Below are 25,670 nucleotides of genomic sequence, written 5' to 3'. Positions count from 1 at the left end.
CGGGATCAATAAGACCCCACATCTCTCCTCCAGGCTGACAAGCATGAAATCAGTGAAAAAGAAATCACGATCACATGCCGACAGCCGCGATTACGGCTTGGTTTACTTCCGGGTACCGGGCGTGACGTCATAACGTCGCACACGGGCCTCCGACAGTCATAGAAATGACTGGTGACCATCTGGTCACCAGTCATCTCTATGGTTCCCAGGCAGCGCCGACCGATCCCAATGGCACGGGAGAGCTCGGAGAAGCACCGGATGGCGGCGGAAGGGGGGGGCGTCCCCCTCCCGCTGCCTATAAGAACGATCAAGCGGCGGAAACGCAGATTTGATCGTTCTCATCGTGCAGAGAATCGGCGGCTGAAGACGGCGATATCTGAATGATGCCTGTAGCTGCCCCATCATTCAGATATCACCGCGCAAAGCGGAGGACGTCATATGACGTCCTCCCGTCGACAAGTGGTTAAAAGAAAAAAAAAAAAAAAAGAAGATGTTTTGACTTTACAATCACTTTACCTTTTTCCTGTGAAGACCGGAAAATCAGGGAAGCAGCACCAAGAAAGCAGGAGGTGGCGGCAACATTGAAAGACGTAAACTGCAGTTGCTGGGGTAAGAATTTTAACAAAATAGTTTACTGAGGAATGTTTCATTTTACTGAACTCCGTGGATTAATCTAAAAAAAAAAAAATCCAGAGAATTTATTAATAATAATAATAATATTATTAATCAGTTCCCCGCCCAGCCTATCGTAAAGTGACGAGGGGGGCGGGACTTTCATCATTCGGGTGGATGCGAGACAACGACCCGCCGGAAAGGAGGCTCCCAGCCGACTGATCAGTGTACCGTCCCTCTACCATGTGATCCCAGTGACCAATCACAGCAGATCACATGACAATTGTAAACAATGAATGGCTTACTTTTATGCCAATCATTGTATACAATTGTGTTCTTAGCTGTGATTGGTCACAGTGCGGGCACAGACCATCTGTGCCATGTGATTAGCTGTGGCCAATCACAGCTGACCACAACAATACACACTACATGAAATCGGATTGCTTATATCGGGGGAATTCACTGGTATAAGCAATGTGTAAAAAAAAATATATATATTAATTAAAAAAAAAGATCTGATCACTTACCCAGAGTAGTACAATGTTACTATGGCAACACTGTATTGATCTGGTAACAGGAGAAAAAATAATAAAATCATATTAAAAAAAAAAAGTAATTTAGTTTTTTATGCGGACACCAGTCAGTGTTCTTGATCACTGCCACATATATATATATATTGGGGTAGATTCAGATAGATTAGCGGATCGATCCGCTAATCTATCTGATTTACGATCCGCCGGCGCAAGTTTGAGAGGCTAGTGCAGTATTCAGAAAGCACTTACCTCCAAACTGGCGCCGGGGGATCGTAAATCCCCCGGCGGAATTCAAATTCCGCGGCTAGGGGGGAGTGTAGTATTTAAATCAGGCGCGTCCCCGCGCCGATTTAAATGCGCATGCGCCACCGGCTAAATTTCCCAGCGTGTATTGCTCCAAATGACGTCGCTAGGACGTCATTGGTTTCGGCGTGAACGTAAATTACGTCCATCCGTATTCGCGAACGACTTACATAAAAATTCAAAACCCGGCGCGGGAACGACGGCCATACTTAACATAGGATACGCCGCATATAGCAGGGGTAGCTATCCGCCAGAAAAAGCCGAACGCAAACGACGTAAAAAAAAAAAAACCACGGGCGGGCGTTTGTTTCTGAATCGGCGGATCTCCTCATTTGCATATTCGTTGCGAGTAAAACACGAAACGCCACCTAGCGGCCAGCGGAAGATTGCAGCCTAAGATCCGATGGTGTAAGTCACTAACACCTGGCGGATCTAAGGGAGATCTATGCGTAACTGATTCTATGAATCAGTCGCATAGATACGACCGTATCGTGGCGTATCTCTATCTGAATCCGGGCCATTAAATGTATCTATTAGATTATAAATGTATCTATTAGATTATAAATGTATCTATTAGATTATAAATGTATCTATTAGATTATAAATGTATCTATTAGATTATAAATGTATCTATTATATTATAAATGTATCTATTAGATTATAAATGTATCTATTTGTACATTCATTGAATAATAGGGGATGAAATCGTTATTTTTTCCCCCAACTGTATTTTTTTCCCTCACTCGGCTCCATGCTACCGATCGGAGAGAATCGGATCGTCTTGCACTGGTGATGTAACAAAAAAAAATAAAAAAAATAATGGTACGTTTAATTTCTGTATTATTTCTGTAAAAAAATTGCAACTTTAAAAACTTGCAGTCATATGACGACGCCGTACTGCACTGGTGACAAAAACAAAACAAAAAAAAAACATTTTATTTTAATTTCTTCTACGAAAATAGTGTGACAAAACATTACAACTTAAAAAAAAATCTCCATGACTGTTACCAAATACCTTGGACTGAGATTGGTCGTCAGTACATCGGGATTGATAACATTTTCAGACATAGAATGAGCTAGAGATATAGAGAGCGCGAGAGAGGGATATAATTATATATATGAGAGAGAGATTAAATAATAGAGAGAGAGAAATAGAAAGAGATATAGAGAGAGAGATTACATTATAGAGAGAGAGAAATAGAAAGAGATATAGAGAGAGAGAGATATATAAAGATATATATATAGAGAGAGAGAGATAGATATAGAGAGAGAGAGATAGATTAAATTAGAGAGAGAAATAGAAAGAGATATAGATATAGATATATATATACACATATATAGAGAGAGAGAGCAATAGATATATGAGAGAGAGAAAAATAGAGATATACAGAGATAATAGAGAGAGAGATTCTCTCTCTCCCTCTATCTCTAATTTCTATCTCTGTATATCTCCATTTCTCAAATTCTCTCTCTATATATATTTCTCTATCTATATTTTATATATATATATATATATATATATATATATATGAGAGAGATATATAACTATCTCTTTCTCTCTATATACAGAGAGAGAAAAAAAGATATATATGAGATATATATAGAGCTAGAGAGAGAGAGATTTATAAATCGAGATAGAAATTAGAAATATATATATATATATATATATATATATATATATATATATATATATATAATTTCTATCTCGATTTATAAATCTCTCTCTCTCATATATCTATCACTCTCTCTCTCTATATATATATATAAAATCTTTCTATTTCTCTCTATAATTTAATCTCTCTCTCTATCTATATTTATATATATATAGGAGAGAGATATATAACTCTCTCTCTCTATGTGTGTATGTATGTATACATATATATACACAGGGGGAGAGAATATATATGATATATATAGAGCTAGAGAGAGACAGATATATGAGAAGAGAATATATATGATATATATAGAGCTAGAGAGAGATAGATATATGAGAGAGAGAGAGATATATAAATCGAGAAATCGAAATATATTTTTCTCTCTCTCTATTTATTTCTATCTTTATATATCTCTGTATATCTCTATTTCTCTCTCATATATCTATCGCTCTCTCTCTCTCTATACATATATCTCTTTCTATTTCTTTCTCTCTCTCTCTATATATATATATATATATATATATATATAATTCTATCTCTCGATTTAGATCTCTCTCTCTCTCATATATCTATCTTTCTCTATCTATCTCTCTCTATCTCTCTCTATATATATATATATATATATATATATATATATATATATATATATATATATATATATAAATAGTATATTTCTCTATCTATATTTGTGTATATATATATATATATATATATAAATAAGAGAGAGATATAACTATCTCTCTCTCTCTCTGTGTGTATGTATATATATATATATATATATATATATATATATATATACACACACACACACACACACACACAGAGATATGAGATATATATAGAGATAGAGAGATATATATTCATAGAGAGAGAATCTACATCTCTCTCTCTCTTTTTATTTCTATCTCTATTTCTCTCTCATTTATCTATCACTCTCTATATCTCTCTCATATATATATATATATATATATATATATATACACCGTATATTTCTCTATCTATATTTGTGTATATATATAAATAAGAGAGAGATATAACTATCTCTCTCTCTCTCTCTGTGTATATATATATAAATATATATATATATATATATATATATATATATATATATATACACACAGACACACACACACAGAGAAAGAGATATGAGATATATATAGAGATAGAGAGATATATATTCATAGAGAGAGAATCTACATCTATCTCTCTTTATATTTCTATCTCTATTTCTCTCTCATTTATCTATCACTCTATATCTCTCTCTCATAGATATATATATATATATATATATATCTATATCTATATCTCTATCTCTTTCTATTTCTCTCTTTATATATATATATTTCTATTTCTCGATTTATATCTCTCTCTCTCATATATCTATCTCTTTCTAGCTATATATATATATATATCTTGCTCTCTCTCTCTCTGTATATATATATATAATCTAAATATAGAGAGAGAAATAGAGATAGATAGATGAGAGAGAGAGATTAAATAATATACACCGATTTGGGATATTTTTTCACCAAAGAAATAAAGCGGAATACATTTTAGCCTAAATATATGAAGAAAGATTTGTTTGAAAAATGTTATAACAGAAACAAAGAAAACACTTGAGTCTTTTTTCCTTTATTTAGCAAAAAATAAACCCAGTGGTGATTACGGTAAATACCACCAAAAGAAAGCTCTATTTGTGTGAAAAAAAAAATCATTAAAATTTCATATGGGTAAAGTGTAGTAGGACGTCCCCACACACACACTGTACAATCAAGAAAACAATTTGCAATTGACATCTAAAAAGAAAAAAAAGAATCTCCAGCCTACTCAATAACCTTTTATTCAGCCGTAAGGCAATTTTTATGGTTGAATTGCATCTTATAGGAGGATACTCATAAAGCTTTGTGTACAATCTAACCAAAAACATAAGAGATTGTACATTGTGGTGTGGTAATGTGTAAGGGATGTCTTGGATTCTTTCTAGGGATCCTCGATCTAAACAGTTGCTTTTCCGATTAGGATTCACCTTCCATCTACTTAGAATTAAGAGGTGTGATTTCCTCACTCGGGGCACCAAAAAAAAAAGTGTTGCGAATTTCCTCACATGGGGCGCCAAAAAAAAAAAAAAAAAAAAAAAAGTGTGGTTTCAGTTTCAGTGCTTAGTTTCCAGACCTCCCATCATACCCGGTCATTCTGGGAGGGGTGAAGCATAATGGGTTTTGTCTTCTTTCATTTTCCGTATTCTAAAAACCCTTATTAGCTGCCTGGAAAAACAATTTTAGTACGGCCATATCCTCCCCCCCAAGTCTCTCACCTGAAGCCCACCAACCTGCAGACCGCGTCATACACAGGAGCCGCCACCTCCCTCGCCCCCACCGCCCCTCGATTTAACACCTCCCTCAAGAACCCCTCATCAGCTTTAAGTCTCTGGATCTCCTCCCGAATCGGCGCCAGTTTTTCAATAACCGCCTCCGCCACCACCAGCTTGTACCGCGCCGTCTCCAGTCCGCTGCTCTGTTCTACGATGTCCTCCGGGGTCAGCCCCGTCACGGCGCTGTGGATGGCCACCAAGTTGGAGACACCTGGGCGGCCTTCTGGGTCATAGGTCACCTCGGAGGTGAAATCCGTGACCGCCTTGCGGAACTTAAAAGAGATTTCGTCCGGCGAGTCTGTCAGGCGCACGGTCGCCAGTTTCTGGGGGTCCGACTTGGACATTTTGGCCGAGGGGTCTCGAAGGGAACGGATCTTCTTGGAGGTGGCTGAAAAGTGGTGAGAAATAACAGATAAAACTGCAGGAAAGACACCAATACTACCGCTGTGATCACTGGCTTCCTACAATGGAATGTTTGTTCTATTAAAAAACGAGGGACACAGGAAACCTTCAGGTTATACTGCCACCTACGGGAGGTTTGGACACCTGCAACCAAAAAAAATGTAGGCTAGCCCAGGATAGCCCCTCCCACTACAATCATGTCCCAATCTTTTGCTAGTGTCCTAGAAGGACTCTTCTCTACATTGCTGCTAAAGCACTACAATGCCAGCGGTCGTTCCTAGGCTTAGCTTTGGAGTACCATACCTGGATCCAGCTGACCCAGACATTCTGGGTATAGCCAAGAAGTGACCTTCGGGCATTGGGTTCTGTGTAAGGCGCTTCCTATCCCCTGCTCTAGCAGTGATCTTCGGGGGATTGGGTTCTGTGTAAGATGCTTCCTATCCCCTGCTCTAGAAGTGACCATCAGGCATTGGGTTCTCTGCAAGATGCTTCCTATACCCTGCTCTAGAAGTGACCTTCAGGCATTGGGTTCTATGTAAGATGCTTCCTATACCCTGCTCTAGAAGTGACCTTCAGACATTGGGTTCTGTGCAAGATGCTTTCTAGCTCCTGCTCTAGCAGTGATCTTCAGGCATTGGGTTCTATGTAAGATGCTCCCTTAACCCAGTTCTAGAAGTGACCTTCAGGCATTGGGTTCTGTGTAAGATGCTCCCTAGCCCCAGTTCTAGAAGTGACCTTCAGGCATTGGGTGCTGTACAAGATGCTTACTATACCTTGCTCTAGCAGTGACCTTCAGGCATTTGGTTCTGTGCGAGATGCTTCCTAGCCCCAGTTTTAGAAGTGACCTTCAGGCATTTGGTTCTGTGCGAGATGCTTCCTAGCCCCTGTTCTGGTAACAAGCTCACAATGTAGTGCCATCAAGGTCTGGAGCCATTGCCCTCTTGAGGACTGACTCTGTGAGTAGACCAATCAGGCTGAGCCTGAGTGACAGAAGCTACCTCCTTTACTGGGCGCTTTAAAAGTTTCTGCCTCCTGCTAGTTAATAATGCAGAATTGGTGAACTTTTGAGGGACTGACATCATTGATTGGAGTGGTCTCTTTCCCACCAGTGCCCAGGAAGAGCATCTCCTGCATTGCAAAGAGCCATCTCTAGTCCGTTCCTGTTGCCCGTCTACAGTGACTGTGGTCACCTCTGGCCATCTGACCCTCACCGGCTACCAGCATTTTGATCTCATGACTACCTGAGGCCTAGCCTGGTAACCTGAACATTACCACCACGTGGTCGCAACAGATGAGATGAGAGCTGCATCCTCAATTACCCTTCTCAGCCTCAAAAGTTAAACATCAATGGTCAGTTTAGATCCCCGATATCTCACCAAAGCCCCCCCCCCCCCCACGGGACTCCTAAAACATTTAAAAAATAGAACTTTAAAGCTAGCGATACTAGTGGCAGAACTACCAGGTTCACAGACGTCACACTTGCAACCGGGCCCTGGTGTTCCGCCACCAGGCTCGGAGGGAAGGACCCCAGTCGTGTGTCATGTTTTCTTGCACCGGGGCCCTGAAGGTTCTAGTTGCACCTCTGGGTGTACAACAAAACTTTAAAGCTACTGATACTAGTGGCAGAACTACCAGGTTCACAGACGTCACACTTGCGACCGGGCCCTGGTGTTCCGCCACCAGGCTCGGAGGGAAGGACCCCAGTCGTGTGTCATGTTTTCTTGCACTGGGGCCCTGAAGGTTCTAGTTACACCTCTGGGTGTACACCACTCAAAAAAAAAAGAAGAAGAGGATCAGCCTATTGTATTTACCAGTGCCGTTCCCAGTCGTGGGTCCATTAGAGTCCCCAAGACCACAAGGACTTTTGTGGTGCACCCGATGTTCTAGGTCTTCCTAACCTTTGCTGTCCCCAATGTAGACATTGTGAAGAAGTTGTCTTCCTCCGTGTCCTGCTCACAACTGGGTGACCAGTCTCTCTCTGTCTTCCAGTTGTGCTCCTTCGTTGTCACCTTGTCACACAGGCTTCTGATGGAGACCACAATTCGCCATTTTAACATGGTCCACTGTTGCCACCAACAGGAAACCCTCCACCGAGACATGCCAGGCAGCCTTCACTGGAGCCCATGTAGGCAAGATTATTATTTTGAGCCGTTTCTTGCCTAGGTTTGACTTGATCGTCAATCAAACTTGTGGCTAGTAGTAGGTTGCCTCATTTCTGGCGATGACTCGTGATTTCATTTGACATTCGCGGTGGTTAGAAAAAGTGTATGAAATAGGATGAAAACTGCCACATGGATGGTTATATTAATGTGGCGTGGACAGGGCTGCCATCAGGAATTATGGGGTCCCTTACACAGCTTCAGACATGGGCCCCCTGCTGCCTCTTATAGACCAATCCCTTTTAATAGGAATAGGGCACGATAGGTCCTCTTTATGGAGAGAACTAGGGTGTTATAGACCCATCCCTTGTAATAGGAATAGGGCATGACAGGTCCTCTTTATGGAGAGAACTGGGGTCTTATAGACCCATCCCTTGTAATGGTAATAGGGCACGACAGGTCCTCTTTATGGAGAGAACTAGGGTCTTATAGACCCATCCCTTGTAATGGGAAAAGGGCATGACAGGTCCTCTTTATGGAGAGAACTAGGGTCTTATAGACCCATCCCTTGTAATAGGAATAGGGCACGACAGGTCCTCTTTATGGAGAGAACTGGGGGTCTTATAGACCCATCCCTTGTAATAGGAATAGGGCATGACAGGTCCCCTTTATGGAGAGAACTGGGGTCTTATAGACCCATCCCTTGTAATGGGAATAGGGCACGACAGGTCCTCTTTATGGAGAGAACTAGGGTCTTATAGACCCATCCCTTGTAATGGGAATAGGGCATGACAGGTCCCCTTTATGGAGAGAACTGGGGTCTTATAGACCCATCCCTTGTAATGGGAATAGGGCACGACAGGTCCTCTTTATGGAGAGAACTGGGGGTCTTATAGACCCATCCCTTGTAATGGGAATAGGGCACGACAGGTCCTCTTTATGGAGAGAACTAGTGCCAAGAATTGAGAAGCAGGAGGGGGGGGGTGCTGCTGCCGCAAATTGGCGAATTGAGGTAGGGGGGCTTTGGGTGCTGACGCGAACAGGTTGCCCTGGGGACCTCTGGGCCCCTTACAAAAAAAAAAGAAGTAATAAAAGAAAAATATATATAAAAAATAAAAAGGGGTGGGGGGGCTATCTGGGACCTCCAGGCCCCTGGGGAGCTTTGAGCCCTTCAATGAAAATAATAAAAAATACATTTTTATAAAGAAAATACATTTTTATAAAAAAAAAAAAAAAATTTTTTTTTTTTTTAAAAATAAAAAATACATTTATAAAAAAATAAAAAATACATTTTTATAAAAAAAATTAAAATAAATTTTTATAAAAAAAAATGTATAAAAAAAAATACATTTTTATAAAAAAAAATTTTTTTATAAAAAAAATAAATTTTTATAAAAAAAATAAATTTTTATAAAAAAAATACATTTTTATAAAAAAAATACATTTTTATAAAAAAATAAAGGGGGGGTTGCCATCCGGGCTCCTTACAAAAAAAAAAGGGGGGGTTGCCATCCGGGCCCCTGGAGACCTCTGGGCCCCTTACAAAAAAAAGAAGTAATAAAAGAAAAATATATAAAAAATAAAAGGCTATCTGGGAGCTCTGAGCCCTTCAATGAAAATAATAAAAAATACATTTTTATAAAAAAATAAAAAATACATTTATAAAAAAATAAAAAATATATTTTTATTAAAAAATATTTTTATAAAAAAATAAAAAATATATTTTTATAAAAAAATAAAAAATATATTTTTATAAAAAAATAAAAAATACATTTTTATAAAAAAATAAAAAGGGGGGGGGTTGCCATCCGGGCCCTGGGGACCTCTGGGCCCTTCAATAAAATATAAAAAAAATATATATAAAAAAAAAAAAAAAATTTTTTTATATGAAAAAAATAAAAAAGCGGGGTTAACATCTGGCCCCTTACAAAAAAAAAGGGGGTCCGAGATAATTCGACAAACCAGCTAATCCACGGCTGTGGAAACTTGGTACACGCCCTTAGGGGCGCTTTAGATGCGCTTACCATGGCTGTGCAGCCCCCCCCCCTTCCTCCCACTCTCCCCCCCCTATTATCTAACTCTTCTTTACTCTCTCGCTGTCTCTCACCCTGCTACTCTTTTGTTATTTGGAAAAAGGAAAATGGATCGAGGAGCCGGTCGGAACGGACAGGGTAGCTTACTATGTCACACGGAAGTAATGTTATGGTGTAATCGGAAACCCGAATGTGGTAGACTACAACGTATATCGGTATGCATGTACCATTCACTGATATTTGCCCGATACGGGATGTTTACTATATCTACACTGCTGTAATGTATGTTGAAAGTCCGTGAGGACTGGCTTTTTGTTGATAAATAAAAAATTTAAAAAAAAAAAAAAAGGGGGTTGCCATCCGGGCCCTTGGGGACCTCTGGGCCCCTTACAGGTGTCCTGCCTGTACCCCCCTGAGCAGCCCTGGGCGTGGAAATAAATAATAATAAAACATAAAACATACAACATTAAAAAACATGGGAGAAAAAGATGGAGGAATGATGAAGGGGGGAGGGGGGGGGATAGTTGCAGAGAGGGTCACTTACTCGTCAAAGTTTTGGGAATGGGAAAGAACGGTCCATATCGGTGATTGAAGATCCGAGCCGTGTCCTGAGTGAGCTCCAGGTGCTGCAATTGGTCATCTCCCACCGGAACGTGGGTGGACCTGGGAGAAAAGCCCAGATACCGTAAATAAAAAAAACATCAAAACCTTCAGAAGACTGAGGACATACTGACAGTGCGGGGTGTAATGGAAGGAGGGATGAGCTTCCATATCTGCATTGGCTTCAATACAGCAATCCCTGCATTACCTGTCCTTCACCACAAGATGTCCTCGGTCTTCAGAAGACTGAGGACATACTGAGAGTGCGGGGTGTAATGGAAGGAGGGATGAGCTTCCCTATCTGCATAGGCTTCAATACAGCCAATCCCTGCATTACCTGACCTTCACCACAAGATGTCCTCGGTCTTCAGAAGACTGAGGACATACTGAGAGTGCGGGGTGTAATGGGAGGGATGAGCTTCCATATCTGCATAGGCTTCAATACAGCAATCCCTGCATTACCTGTCTTTCACCACAAGATGTCCTCGGTCTTCAGAAGACTGAGGACATACTGAGAGTGCGGGGTGTAATGGAAGGAGGGATGAGCTTCCATATCTGCATTGGCTTCAATACAGAAATCCCTGCATTACCTGTCCTTCACCACAAGATGTCCTCGGTCTTCGGAAGACTGAGGACATACTGAGAGTGCGGGGTGTAATGGAAGGAGTGATGAGCTTCCATCTGCATAGGCTTCAATGCAGCAATCCCTGCATTCCCTGACCTTCACCACAAGATGTCCTCGGTCTTCAGAAGACTGAGGACATACTGAGAGTGCGGGGTGTAATGGAAGGAGGGATGAGCTTCCATATCTGCATAGGCTTCAATACAGCAATCCCTGCATTACATGTCCTTCACCACAAGATGTCCTCGATCTTCAGAAGACTGAGGACATACTGAGAGTGCGGGGTGTAATGGGAGGGATGAGCTTCCATATCTGCATTGGCTTCAATGCAGCAATCCCTGCATTACCTGACCTTCACCACAAGATGTCCTCGGTCTTCAGAAGACTGAGGACATACTGAGAGTGCGGGGTGTAATGGAAGGAGGGATGAGCTTCCATATCTGCATAGGCTTCAATACAGCAATCCCTGCATTACCTGACCTTCACCACAAGATGTCCTCGGTCTTCAGAAGACTGAGGACATACTGAGAGTGCGGGGTGTAATGGAAGGAGGGATGAGCTTCCATATCTGCATAGGCTTCTATACAGCAATCTCTGCATTACCTGACCTTCACCACAAGATGTCCTCGGTCTTCAGAAGACTGAGGACATACCGAGAGTGCGGGGTATAATGGAAGGAGGGATGAGCTTCCATATCTGCATTGGCTTCAATACAGCTAATCCCTGCATTACCTGACCTTCACCACAAGATGTCCTCGGTCTTCAGAAGACCGAGGACATACTGAGAGTGCGGGGTGTAATGGAAGGAGGGATGAGCTTCCATATCTGCATAGGCTTCTATACAGCAATCTCTGCATTACCTGACCTTCACCACAAGATGTCCTCGGTCTTCAGAAGACTGAGGACATACCGAGAGTGCGGGGTATAATGGAAGGAGGGATGAGCTTCCATATCTGCATAGGCTTCAATACAGCCAATCCCTGCATTACCTATCCTTCACCACAAGATGTCCTCGGTCTTCAGAAGACCGAGGACATACTGAGAGTGCGGGGTGTAATGGAAGGAGGGATGAGCTTCCATATCTGCATAGGCTTCAATACAGCAATCCCTGCATTACCTGACCTTCACCACAAGATGTCCTCGGTCTTCAGAAGACTGAGGACATACTGAGAGTGCAGGGTGTAATGGTAGGCGGGATGAGCTTCCATATCTGCATAGGCTTCAATACAGCAATCCCTGCATTACCCGTCCTTCACCACAAGATGTCCTCGGTCTTCAGAAGACTGAGGACATACTGAGAGTGCGGGGTGTAATGTAAGGAGGGATGAGCTTCCATCTGCATAGGCTTCAATACAGCAATCCCTGCATTACCTGACCTTCACCACAAGATGTCCTCGGTCTTCAGAAGACTGAGGACATACTGAGAGTGCGGGGTGTAATGGAAGGAGGGACGAGCTTCCATATCTGCATTGGCTTCAATGCAGCAATCCCTGCATTACCCGTCCTTCACCACAAGATGTCCTCGGTCTTCAGAAGACTGAGGACATACCGAGAGTGCGGGGTGTAATGGAACAAGGGGTGAGCTTCCATATCTGCATTGGCTTCAATACAGCAATCCCTGCATTACCTGCTCTTCACCACAAGATGTCCTCGGTCTTCAGAAGACTGAGGACATACTGAGAGTGCGGGGTGTAATGAAAGGAGGGATGAGCTTTCATATCTGCATTGGCTTCAATACAGCAATCCCTGCATTACCTGTCATTCACCACAAGATGTCCTCGGTCTTCAGAAGACTGAGGACATACTGAGAGTGCGGGGTGTAATGGAAGGAGGGATGGGCTTCCATATCTGCATAGGCTTCAATACAGCAATCCCTGCATTACCTGACCTTCACCACAAGATGTCCTCGGTCTTCAGAAGACTGAGGACATACTGAGAGTGCGGGGTGTAATGGAAGGAGTAACAGAAGCATATCCCTTTCAGCGTGGTCAGTTTTCTGGCTGTGCTGAGAGAACAGCCTGCCTGTCCTTCAATGGCCAAGACTTGTGCCGACACCCTGCCCCCCCCCTCCTCTCCTTCCTGCACAGCCATTCACTGGGAAGATCAGTGTACTGCTGTTTCTCCAACCCCACCTCTCCAAGCGCCTTTGGAGACATTTCTGACCTGGAAAGGCCAAAGCGGGACTCACTTGTACAGGAGGATGTCGGCTGCCTGGAGGACGGGATACGTAAACAACCCGACGCTGCCTTCGTTCTTCTGAGTCTGACTTTTTATCTGATAAGAAACAGAGGAAAAACGATGAAATAAGAATCCGATACGAAAACGACCGTTTCTGCTGTTATCTGGGTGCGGGAAAATACTTGTGCGAGAGATTGTTGACGTTGAGGACGTAAAGCTTTCAGTACAAGGTAAGTATAGGCCCAATAGCTCAAGCGGGGGATCATTTATCCTTCATAAGGAGGTAAATCCTCCCCCCCCCCAGTCTTGGCTTGTGGGCGTTAACTATGCAAATAAAGCCTGCCTAGGAACGCCCACCCATCAAGGCATTTTGATATTTGCATAACTCCTCCCAAGAACCCCTCCCACAGGACCCTACCGATGACTGATCAGTGTACCAGCTCGATGCCTTACCATGTGATCGCTGTGACCAATCACAGCCGATCATACGACAGTTGCAGACAATGGATGGCTTCGATTCATGCCATCCGTTGTGTACAATTGTGATCACCTGGTAATGACAGGGCCAATCACAGCCCATCTGTAGCATGTGATCGCTTTGACCAATCACAGCAGATCACATGACAGTTGTAGCTTTGATTCATGCCATCCATTGTGTACAATTGTGTTGCTAGCTGCGATTGGCCCTGTCATTACCAGGTGATCACTGTGACCAATCGCAGCTAGCAACACAATTGTACACAATGGATGGCGTGAATCTAAGCCATCCATTGTTTGCAACTGTCGTGATCGGCTGTGATTGATCAAAGCGATCACATGGTACAGATTACCAGGTGATCACTGTGGCCAATCACAGCCCATCTGTACCATGTGATCACTTTGCAACTGTCATGTGATCGGCTGTGATTGATCAAAGTGATCACATGGTACAGATGGGCTGTGATTGGTCACAGTGATCACCTGGTAATCTGTACCATGTGATCGCTTTGATCAATCACAGCCGATCACGACAGTTGCAAACAATAAATGGCTTAGATTCATGCCATCCATTGTGTACAATTGTGTTACTAGCTGCGATTGGTCACAGTGATCACCTGGTAATGACAGGGCCAATCGCAGCTAGCAACACAATTGTACACAATGGATGGCGTGAATCAAAGCTACAACTTCAACTGTCATGTGATCTGCTGTGATAGGTCAAAGCGATCACATACTACAGATGGGCTGTGATTGGCCCTGTAATTACCAGGTGATCACTGTGACCAATCGCAGCTAGCAACGCAATTGTACACAATGGATGGCATGAATCCAAGCCATCCATTGTTCGCAACTGTCGTGATCGGCTGTGATCGATCAAAGCGATCACATGGTACAGATTACCAGGTGATCACTGTGGCCAATCACAGCCCATCTGTACCATGTGATCGCTTTGATCAATCACAGCACGATCACATGACAGTTGCAGACAATGGATGGCTTAGATTCATGCCATCCACTGTGTACAATTGTGTTTCTACCTTTGATTGGTCACAGTGTTGACATGGTAATGACAGGGCCAATCACAGCCTATCTGTATCATGTGATCAGCTTCGGCCAATCACAGCTAATCACAACAAAACAAACTGAATCAGTTTTAATCAGTAAAAATTGTTGCTTATACCATTGCTATATACGCAATCATATTGATCACTTCCCCAGAGTAGTGCAATGTTGAGTGATCGCATGGTACAGAGCCTCTCGGATCAGCTCTGTACACAATGTCTGAACTGAACCCCTATAATGACCCCTTTTTGGAATGTAGACACCCCAAGGTCAATGATCACTAATCTATTAGCTTCTCTTCCCTCCATTGTTAGAAGAAGGGGGCGGACTCTCCAATGTAAACAGTACACTGTTTACATTTGTGATAGCTGTGATTATCACATGGTACAGAGCCTCTCAGATCGGCTCTGTACACAACGTCTGAACTGGACCCCTTTTTGGAATGTAGACACCCCAAGGTCAATGGTCACTAATCTATTATCGTCTCTTCCCTCCATTGTTCGAAGAAGGGGGCGGACTCTCCAATGTAAACAGTACACTGTTTACATTTGTGATTGGTTATCACATGGTACAGAGCCTCTCAGACTGGCTCTGTACACAACGTCTGAACTGGACACCTTTTTGGAATGTAGACACCCCAAGGTCAATGATCACTAATCTATTAGCGTCTCTTCCCTCCATTGTTAGAAGAAGGGGCGGACTCTCAAATATAAACAGTACATTGTTGACATTTGTGATAGCTGTGATTGGTTATCACATGGCACAGAGCCTCTCAGATCGGCTCTGTACACCGTGTCTGTGAACTGAGCCCCCAACCAATAATGACCCCTTTTTGGAATGTACACATCCCAAGTTCAAGGATCACTCATCCATTAGCTTCTCTTCCCTCCATTGGTAGAAGGAGGCGAGCTTTCCAAAGTCAACAGTACACTGTTTACATTTGTGATAGCTGTGATTATCACATGGTACAGAGCCTCTCAGATCGGCTCTGTACACAACGTCTGAACTGGACCCCTTTTTGGAATGTAGACACCCCAAGGTCAATGGTCACTAATCTATTATCGTCTCTTCCCTCCATTGTTCGAAGAAGGGGGCGGACTCTCCAATGTAAACAGTACACTGTTTACATTTGTGATTGGTTATCACATGGTACAGAGCCTCTCAGATCGGCTCTGTACACAACGTCTGAACTGGACCCCTTTTTTGGAATGTAGACACCCCAAGGTCAATGATCACTAATCTTTTAGCGTCTCTTCCCTCCATTGTTAGAAGAAGGGGGCGGACTCTCTAATATAAACAGTACATTGTTGACATTTGTGATAGCTGTGATTATCACATGGTACAGAGCCTCTCAGATCAGCTCTGTACACAGCGTCTGAACTGAGCCCCCGAATAAAAACCCCTAGTTTGGAATGTAGACACCCCAAGTTCAAGGATCACTAATCAATTAGCTTCTCCTCCCTCCATTGTTAGAAGAAGGGGGTGGACTCTCCAATGTAAACAGTACACTGTTTACATTTGTGATTGGTTATCACATGGTACAGAGCCTCTCAGATCGGCTCTGTACACAACGTCTGAGTTGAACCCCTTTTTGGAATGTAGACACCCCAAGGTCAATGATCACTCATCAATTAGCTTCTCTTCCCTCCATTGGTAGAAGGAGGCGGGCTTTCCAAAGTAAACAGTACACTGTTTACATTTGTGATAGCTGTGATTATCACATGGTACAGAGCCTCTCAGACTGGCTCTGTACACAACGTCTGAACTGGACACCTTTTTGGAATGTAGACACCCCAAGGTCAATGATCACTAATCTATTAGCGTCTCTTCCCTCCATTGTTAGAAGAAGGGGCGGACTCTCAAATATAAACAGTACATTGTTGACATTTGTGATAGCTGTGATTGGTTATCACATGGCACAGAGCCTCTCAGATCGGCTCTGTACACCGTGTCTGTGAACTGAGCCCCCAACCAATAATGACCCCTTTTTGGAATGTACACATCCCAAGTTCAAGGATCACTCATCCATTAGCTTCTCTTCCCTCCATTGGTAGAAGGAGGCGAGCTTTCCAAAGTCAACAGTACACTGTTTACATTTGTGATAGCTGTGATTATCACATGGTACAGAGCCTCTCAGATCGGCTCTGTACACAACGTCTGAACTGGACCCCTTTTTGGAATGTAGACACCAAGGTCAATGATCACTAATCTATTAGCGTCTCTTCCCTCCATTGTTAGAAGAAGGGGGCGGACTCTCCAATGTAAACAGTACACTGTTTACATTTGTGATAGCTGTGATAATCACATGGTACAGAGCCGCTCAGACTGGCTCTGTACACAGCGTCTGAACTGAGCCGGCTCACATTTACAGCCATTGACAGGCGCACCAGCCGCCCAGGGGGGTGGTTTTTGAAGAATGTCTATAAGTGGCACTCCAGAAACACATGTGCACCTCCATCTACAGTACGGCGGTAGGGAGGAGGGTAAGCAAACACATAACAAGGTCCTCCAATAGCAACGTTGCTGAACACAGGGGGACAGTGGGGTACTCTTTGGACGGTGTGGTCATGTGACCGGGAACTTTCGTTACTCTCACCTTCCACTGAGGCAAATGACGGATCCGCGGCATCGACGTCAGACAGCCAAGAACCCAACCGAGCTCGGCGTGCTCCGGCACCTGGAGGGACAACGTGGCATGTTATACCCGCCCATGGCAGACAGGAACACTGTATATAAAATGTCTTTATACCCCTATATAATTCTACAATCTACTAAAAAAAAAAATGTTCGATCTGCAGAGACCGTAGCTGGAGAACATTCGATTTTGACCCAATCGCACAAAACACATTTAAATGCAGTTTTGATGGATAAATAAACTATGTATTTTTTTTTTTTTATAAATATCCTCCTATGTGTTTTCTGAACGTTGAGTTACCCCTTTAAGTCCCACCCCCCCCCTCGCTATCACTCCAGGACACTATGAACATCCGCATAATGACGATGAAATGTAGACACCCCAATCACTCACCCATTAGCTTCTCCTCCCCTCCACTGTATGAAGAAGGTGGTGGGCTCTTCAATGAAAACAGTACACCGTTTACATTTGTGATAGCAGCGATTGGTTATCACAGTGATCACATGGTACAGAACCACTCAGATCGGCTCGGTACAGGGTGCCTGTGAACTGAGCCCCCCAAAAATGACCCCTCTAGGTCAACGATCACTCATCCATTATCTTTTCCTCCCTCTATTGTTAAGAGGCGGGCTATCCAATGTAAACAGTACACTGTTTACATTTGCGATAGCTGTGATTGGTTATCACATGGTACAGAGACGCTCAGATCAGCTCTGTACATGGTGCCTGTGAAGTGAGCCCTCATAAAGGACACCCCCTAATCACTCATCCATTAGCTTCTCCTCCCTCCATGACAAGGTGGTGGGTTTTCCAACGTAAACAGTACACTGTTTACATTTGTGATATCTGTGATTATTACAGTGATCACATGGTACAGAGACGTTCAGATCAGCTCTGTACACAGTGCCTTTGAACTGAGTCCCCCATAATGACCCCTTTTTGAAATCCAGACACCCCCAATCACTCATCCATTATCTTCTCCTCCCCTGTAAGAAGTTGGTGGGCTCTTCAGTCAGTACACCGTTTACATTGGCGATAGCTGTGATTGGTTATCACATGGTACAGAGACGTTAAGATCAGCTCTGTACACCGCGCCTGTGAACTGAGCCCCCCATAATGACGGTTTACATTTGTTTTAGCTGCGATTGGTTATCACATGGTACAGAGCCGCTAAAATCAGCGATGTACACCGTGCCTGTGAACTGAGCCCCCCCATAAAGACTGTTTACATTTGTAATAGCTGTGATTGGTTATCACAGTGATCACATGGTACAGAACCACTCAGATCGGCTCTGTACAGGGTGTCTGTGAACTGAGCCCCCCCAAAAATGACCCCTTTTGGGAAAGCAGACACCTCTAGGTCAACGATCACTCATCCAATATCATTTTCTCCCTCCATTGTTAAGAGGCAGGCTATCCAATGTAAACAGTACACTGTTTACATTTGTGATAGCTGTGATTGGTTATCACATGGTACAGAGACGCTCAGATCAGCTCTGTACATGGTGCCTGTGAAGTGAGCCCCCCCCCCCCCATAATGACGGTTTACATTTGTTTTAGCTGCGATTGGTTATCAAATGGTACAGAGCCGCTAAAATCACAGATGTACACCGTGCCTGTGAACTGAGCCCCCATAAAGACTGTTTACATTTGTAATAGCTGTGATTGGCTATCACATAGTACAGAGCCGCTCAGACCAGCTCTGTACACCGTGCCTGTGAACTGAGCCCCCCCCATAATGACCCCTTTTGGAATCCAGACACTCATCCATTAGCTTCTCCTCCCCACTACTGTAAGAAGTTTGGTGGGCTCTTCAATGTAAACAGTACACTGTTTACCTTGGTGATAGCTGTGATTGGTTATTACATAGTACAGAGCCGCTCAGATCAGCTCTGTACACCGTGCCTGAGAACCGAGCCTCCCATAATGACCCCTTTTTGGAATCCAGACACCGCAATCACTCATCCATTAGCTTCTCCTCCCCACGACTGTAAGAAGTTTGGTGGGCTCTTCAATGTAAACAGTACACTGTTTACCTTGGTGATAGCTGCGATTGGTTATCACATGGCACAGAGCAGCTCAGATCAGCTCTGTACACCGTGCCTGTGAACTGAGCCCCCATAAAGACTGTTTACATTTGTAATAGCTGTGATTGGTTATCACATAGTACAGAGCCGCTCAGATCAGCTCTGTACACCGTGCCTGTGAACTGAGCTCCCCCATAATGACCCCTTTTTGGAATGCAGACACCGCAATCACTCATCCATTAGCTTCTCCTCCCCACTACTGTAAGAAGTTGGTGGGCTCTTCAATGTAAACAGTACACCGTTTACCTTGGTGATAGCTGCGATTGGTTATCACATGGCACAGAGCAGCTCAGATCAGCTCTGTACACAGTGTTTGTGAACTGAGCAATCCGACGATGGCTCACAAACTCAGCCATGCCAGGCGCACTTTACAACCCTCCCCCCGTCTCCCCAGCCCTACACTGACCTGAGACTGCTGGAAGAGAACGCTCTTCTCCGGGTCGATCCCGCAGGCCAGCAGGCAGGCGGTCATGTCCAGGACGCTCTCCCGCAGGCTGCCGGGGTCCTGGGGGACGGTGATGGAGTGGAGGTCCACGATGCTGTACAGTACCGAGCTGAACTCATCCTGCAGCTCCGCCCAGCTCTGGAGCGCGCCCAGGTAGTTCCCCAGGTGGGGGATCCCGGTGGGTTGTATCCCGGAGAAGACGCGGAGGGGGGCGGCACCCTGAAACACAAAAACACGAGCAACGTTACTATAGCAGACGGAGCAATGGTGGGCTTCGCGGCCGGTCGGCGCCGGGATTCTGGGCCCGGTTCTGCAGGTCTTGCCCATGTTGTGCCTCCCCCTCAAACCGAGCGGGGGCACAGACTAAGAGAACCTGTCACTTTACATAAAGCGGATGGGATTCTTGTCAAAGGTAGCGCTAGAAAAAAAACGGCGCCCCATGAAGGTCGGAGAACCACCCTGCGGCCCTCATCACCTGACCTTCTCCAGAATCAAAAACTCTCCCTCCGAACGCGGTTGCGTCTGGCCGTCACCGGCTGTAAAAACATCCCCTTCGCACGGCAAAGTCCAACATCTACAAACCAGACGTCACGGGATGTTCTCGCCGCTCTCCCGGCGAACGTCTCGCCGTGCGAATTTCAAACACGAGGACGATGGACTTTACCCGTGACGCCATCTTCCCGTGACACATAATGGATGATTTTATTCCCAATGTCATTATGAGCTCGGGAGTCGCTTTCCTCTTCTACATTTACATTGTGTTTTCAAAGTTCTGCTAGAGTGTGAGCTCCTGGGACCGGCCCCCGCCTGTGACATCATGACGAGCCGGCTATGATGAATGAGGGTGTCAGCGGGGGAGGGGGGGGGTTATGCTGGAGATGGTGGGATTGGCGTCTAAGCTGAAATAGATCCGATTAACCCCTCGCTGGGTCAAAGAGAAGGAGCTGTTACCGCGGGTCAAGCCCCGTACGCCCGCTTCCTCCTGCAGGTCAGTCTTCGTACGCCCCCTTCCTCCTGCAGGTCAGTTCTCGTACGCCCCCTTCCTCCTGCAGGTCAGTCTTCGTACGCCCTCTTCCTGCAGGTCAGTCCTCGTACGCCCCCTTCTTCCTAAAGGTCAGTTCTCGTAGGCCCCCTTCCTCCTGCAGGTCAGTCCTTGTTTGCCACCTTTCCTCCTGCAGGTCAGTCCTCGTACGCCCTCTTCCTGCAGGTCAGTCCTCGTACGCCCTCTTCCTGCAGGTCAGTCCTCGTACGCCCCCTTCCTCCTAAAGGTCAGTCCTCGTACGCCCCCTTCCTCCTAAAGGTCAGTCCTTGTACGCCACCTTTCTTCCTAAAGGTCAGTCCTCGTACGCCCCCTTCCTCCTAAAGGTCAGTCCTTGTACGCCACCTTTCTTCCTAAAGGTCAGTCCTCGTACGCCCCCTTCCTCCTGCAGGTCAGTCCTCGTACGCCCCCTTCCTCCTGCAGGTCAGACCTCGTACGCCCCCTTCCTCCTGCAGGTCAGTCCTCGTACGCCCCCTTCCTCCTGCAGGTCAGTCCTCGTACGCCCCCTTCCTCCTGCAGGTCAGTCCTTGCACACTCTCTTCCTGCAGGTCAGTCCTCGTACTCCCCCTTCCTCCTGCAGGTCAGTCCTCGTACGCCCCCTTCCTCCTGCAGGTCAGTCCTCGTATGGCACCCTTCTTCCTGTAGATCAGTCCTTGTACGCCCCCTTCCTCCTGCAGGTCAGTCCTCGTACTCCCCCTTCCTCCTGCAGGTCAGTCTTTGTACTCCCCTTTTCCTCCTGCAGGTCAGTCCTCGTATGGCACCCTTCTTCCTGCAGGTCAGTTCTCGTACGCCCTCTTCCTGCAGGTCAGTCCTCGTACGCCACCTTTCCTCCTGCAGGTCAGTCCTTGTACGCCCTCTTCCTGCAGGTCAGTCCTCGTACGCCACCTTTCTTCCTGCAGGTCATTCCTCGTACACCCTCTTCCTGCGGGTCAGTCCTCGTACGCCACCTTTCCTCCTGCAGGTCAGTCCTTGTACGCCCCCTTCCTGTAGGTCAGTCCTCGTACGCCACCTTTCCTCCTGCAGGTCAGTCCTTGTACGCCCTCTTCCTGCAGGTCAGTCCTCGTACACCCTCTTCCTGCGGGTCAGTCCTCGTACGCCACCTTTCCTCCTGCAGGTCAGTCCTCATACGCCCTCTTCCTGTAGGTCAGTCCTCGTACGCCACCTTTCCTCCTGCAGGTCAGTCCTCATACTCCCCCCTTCCTCCTGCAGGTCAGTCCTCGTACGCCCCCCGGAAACCCACACAGACACAGGGAAAACATGCAGACTTCAGGCACGTAGTGTCATGGGTGGGATTTGAACCCATGGCATACTTACTGCAAGGCAGAAGTGCTAACCACTTAGCCACTGTGCTGCCCCTCGCCCCCTTCCTCCCGCAGGTCAGTCCATGTCCCCCCCTTGACTGGTCATGCCCCCCACCCCTCTTGTCACCACATACAATGCAGGACCAGCGGTCACTGTTAGTCCAGCTCCATACAGGATGGGGGGGGGGCGCCCAGACAGTGCAGGAATGGGGGATGGGACGCATCACTAAAACATTGTAACAAATAGAATATTCCTAAACAACGTCCAATCATTTCTGTGTACAGACCGGGGCGTGTCTGGTGAGAGCAGACACACCCCCTCGGGTCATGAAGGGGTTAATCTGATCCCATTCATAGGAATAGAAAATAACCGAAAAACGATAAAAAAATCCCCCTTTATAGAACGGTCACGGCGCGGCGTCCGGCGCACAAATCTGGTAGAAGTGTTTATGGAGAAAATATTGGACTGGCGGAATGCGGACCCCCTCCTTGTCATAAGGTGAATGTATATTGGGGGGGGGGTAATATAGAGGGGACAGAGCGCGGCTCAGCGATGTACATTCAGTGTGTGGGGGGGGCACATCCCCCGCTGATCCGTCTGACAGCAGTGATTGATGGAGGGTCTCCCGCTGCTGGCCGGGGGGAGAGGGGGGGGGCAGGAAGTGCCGACAGAGAAGCCGCCAACTACAAGGGGGGTGATTAATGAGCTTCACCTATCTGGGGAGCAACCCGACAACCCCCCACAATTATCTACCCCCCCCCCCCCCCCCCCCACATGATGAAGAGGCTGACAGAGAAGACATCAGAGCCAATCACAACACACACTGACCAATCACATCGCACCAATCATCAAACCTGTCCCGTATGGTCATTATAGGGGGACTACAAGTCCCAGCATGTCCTGTATGATCATTATAGGACTACAAGTCCCAGCATGTCCTGTATCATCATTATAGGAGGACTACAAGTCCCAGCATGTCATGTATGGTCACTATAGGACTACAAGTCCCAGCATGTCCTGTGTGGTCATTATAGGACTACAAGTCCCAACGTGTCCTGTATGATCATTATAGGAGGACTACAAGTCCCAGCATGTCCTGTATGGCCATTATAGGACTACAAGTCCCAGCATGTCCTGTATGATCATTATAGGACTACAAGTCCCAGCATGTCCTGTATGATCATTATAGGGGGACTACAAGTCCCAGCATGTCCTGTATGGTCATTATAGGGGGACTACAAGTCCCAGCATGTCCTGTATGGTCATTATAGGCGGACTGCAAGTCCCAGCATGTCCTGTGTGGTCATTATAGGAGGATTACAAGTCCCAGCATGTCCTGTATGGTCATTATAGGAGGACTACAAGTCCCAGCATGTCCTGTATGATCATTATAGGAGGACTACAAGTTCCAGCATGTCCTGTATAGTCATTATAGGAGGACTACAAGTCCCAGCATGTCCTGTATGATCATTATAAGGGGACTACAAGTCCCAGCATGTCCTGTATGGTCATTATAGGAGGACTACAAGTCCCAGCATGCCCTGTATGGTCATTATAGGGGGACTACAAGTCCCAGCATGTCCTGTATGGTCATTATAGGAGGACTACAAGTCCCAGCATGTCATGTATGGTCATTATAGGACTACAAGTCCCAGCATGTCCTGTATGGTAATTATAGGACTACAAGTCCCAGCATGTCCTGTATGATCATTATAGGCAGACTACAAGTCCCAGCATGTCCTGTATGATTATTATAGGAGGACTACAAGTCCCAGCATGTCCTGTATGGTCATTATAGTACTACAAGTCCCAGCATGTCCTGTATGATCATTATAGGAGGACTACAAGTCCCAGCATGTCATGTTTGGTCATTATAGAGGACTACAAGTCCCAGCATGTCCTGTATGGTCATTATAGGAGGACTACAAGTCCCAGCATGTCCTGTATGGTCATTATAGGAGGACTACAAGTCCCAGCATGTGCTGTATGGTCATTATAGGAGGACTACAAGTCCCAGCATGTCCTGTATGATCACTATAGGAGGACTACAAGTCCCTGTATTATCATTATAGGACCACAAAACACAGCATGTCCTGTATGTTTATTATAGGAAGACTAAAAGTCACAGCATGCTCTCGGTGGATCAGGGGGTGTGACCTGTCCGGTACCTGGGGTCCGGTGGGGCTCTCAGTGCTCACAGCCCGGTGCCCTCTCCGCAACCGGAACACCACCGCACGCCGGAGTATGGGCAGCGCCATCTTGGTGACGTCACTGCGGCGCCCAGGGACGGTCACACCCTCCTCCGAGTCATGTGACCCGCCCAGCTCCCCACAGAGCCTCATAGAGTTCATCCTCCTCCTCCAATCATCATCAATATCTCCGATCACCATTCATTGTAACTCCTCCCCCCATCACTATCATATTACCAATCACAAGTGTACACATTGTATCAATTATAATCATTTACCATCATCATCAATATTACTACTATAATTGTTATAATTATACCTAATTAATACAAATATCAGTAATAATAAGAAGTATAAACATGTTATTTATTATAATATGTTATTATTATTATTAATATTATTATTATTATTATTATTATTATTATATTGTATTATTACTATTTTATTATTATTGTTGTTGTTCTTATTACATATAATATTGTAATATTAGTATCAATACTATTATTTGTATTATATATACATATAATTTTGTGTTAATATTATTATTACTATAATTATTATCACTATCATTGTTATTATTATTACATATAATTTTGTGTTATTGTTATTATATTGTATTATTATTATTACTATATATTTTTTAAGTTATTATTGTTAATATTGTTATTAGTACATATAATATTGTATTATTATTACTATTATTGTTATTATATATACACATATACTATTGTATTGTTGTTATTGTTATTATATTGTATTATTATTATTATTATTATTATTATTATTACTATAATTTATTTAATTATTATTGTTAATATTGGTATTATTAAATATAATATTGTATTATTATTATTATTATTTTTTACATTACTATTATTGTTATTGTATATACACATATAATATTGTATTGTTGTTGTTGTTATTGTTATGATACTGTATTAGTATTATTACTATAATTGTATTCATTAATATTTATGTTATTATTGTTAATATTGTTATTATTACATATAATATTTTATTGTT

The 25,670-nt window shown here is 44.4% G+C and overlaps 1 protein-coding gene across 1 annotated transcript; it reads right to left on the bottom strand.

Moving 5' to 3' along the window:
- Nucleotides 1–5,328: 5,328 nt before the first annotated feature.
- WARS2 (tryptophanyl tRNA synthetase 2, mitochondrial) lies at nt 5,329–24,751 on the bottom strand. The gene is made up of 6 exons (XM_040339221.1): nt 24,627–24,751; nt 20,079–20,336; nt 17,547–17,627; nt 13,419–13,504; nt 10,553–10,671; nt 5,329–5,862 (listed from the first exon to the last, which is right to left on the bottom strand). Exons 1-6 carry the CDS (start codon nt 24,714–24,716, stop codon nt 5,414–5,416), a joined length of 1,083 nt encoding a protein of 360 aa, XP_040195155.1. The 5' UTR covers nt 24,717–24,751; the 3' UTR covers nt 5,329–5,413.
- Between the last annotated feature and the right edge of the window lie 919 nt (nt 24,752–25,670).

The sequence above is a fragment of the Rana temporaria genome, chromosome 2, assembly GCF_905171775.1.
Source record: "Rana temporaria chromosome 2, aRanTem1.1, whole genome shotgun sequence".
NCBI lineage: Eukaryota > Metazoa > Chordata > Amphibia > Anura > Ranidae > Rana > Rana temporaria.
Note: the sequence above shows the minus strand (reverse complement) of the source record. Positions and strands in the feature narration are given on the sequence as shown.